Genomic DNA, 1,035 nt, shown 5'->3' on the forward strand with positions numbered 1-1,035 from the left:
AAAAACTTCAGTTATCACTGATTAAGTTAATTGGATCGAAGTCATTTCTTTGATCGATCTCGCGAGTTTTGTGCATTCCGAAAATCATCGAGAAAAGCGCTGCAACGTTCAATTTGCGCGCTGCATATTGGACTGGAAACTTGTGGCAGTTGTGGCTTCCCATGTAGATTTTAATATTTTATGAATCGTGGACTACCTTGTGCTGCCCAGCTGGCCTGCAATCAGCTTGCAATAGTACGATCTCGATAAGCTTTTGAGACTGGCTCGAGTGCAAGTGATAATTCTGATGCCAAGAATCTTTCCCTCATGTGATGAGCAGCGCATGTGAGGATTCGTGTCCTTGGACGAACTATTTGTCGGAGGCGATCAATAAATGCGTGCTCAACCTGTTATCACTGCTGTCGACGACATTCGGTCTAACCTTCAATTTCAGCGACATCGTCATCCTCGATGACGAGACGTCGTCGAGGCTCCGCGAGTTCCTCCACGAACTGATAGCGTTGCTGTCATTCGACGATTTTCAGCTGCAGCTGCTCAAAGTCTTCCTGTTGACGTTCTTAAGCAGCGTGGCGTTGATCTTCGTCGCCTGGCACATTTACGGTTCCAGAATCACGGAGCAATTCATGAAGACAGGTAAGATCGCGCGAGCACAAAGCTTTTTTCTGTTTTGTGCGTAATTAATACTGTGAAAATATCAATATTCCCGATATTATATTTGAAAAATATACAAATTGATAAAAGTATTGTAAATATTAATGGCGATAAGTTTTTAAATAGATTAACAACGATTAAACATCTTTATCTTTCAGGCGCTGCCGAAGATTGTAATTCGTCAACTGAGTAATATATTAGATTAAATATCTATTTGACTGCTATTGGGCAACGACATTAACAAATATGGCTGATAAAATCAAGTCTTTTTTTCAAAAGAAGAAAACAAACGCAAAGTTTGTGAAAGCAGGAAAGGGACACAAGTAATTGCAATAATATAAATTGTTGATATAGATTTAGTGATAACATCTTTTGATAGACTGG

At 39.8% G+C, this 1,035-nt stretch overlaps 1 protein-coding gene across 1 annotated transcript; it reads left to right on the forward strand.

The window, feature by feature from the left end:
- Nucleotides 1–121: 121 nt before the first annotated feature.
- Nucleotides 122–1,003, forward strand: LOC105461030. Its single transcript, XM_011707523.1, has 2 exons — nucleotides 122–633; nucleotides 810–1,003. The coding sequence occupies exons 1-2, from the start codon at nucleotides 312–314 to the stop codon at nucleotides 842–844; spliced, it is 357 nt and encodes a 118-aa protein (XP_011705825.1). The 5' UTR covers nucleotides 122–311; the 3' UTR covers nucleotides 845–1,003.
- Nucleotides 1,004–1,035: the final 32 nt, after the last annotated feature.

This window comes from Wasmannia auropunctata, unplaced genomic scaffold (assembly GCF_000956235.1).
Source record: "Wasmannia auropunctata unplaced genomic scaffold, wasmannia.A_1.0 LD310566.1, whole genome shotgun sequence".
NCBI lineage: Eukaryota > Metazoa > Arthropoda > Insecta > Hymenoptera > Formicidae > Wasmannia > Wasmannia auropunctata.

Bases quoted from the DNA above. Each gene is read 5' to 3' on its own strand.
- LOC105461030 (XM_011707523.1), top strand. From the start codon at position 312: ATGAGCAGCGCATGTGAGGATTCGTGTCCTTGGACGAACTATTTGTCG. The intron at 634-809 runs GTAAGATCGCGC...TTTATCTTTCAG, and splicing joins GGAGCAATTCATGAAGACAG to GCGCTGCCGAAGATTGTAAT.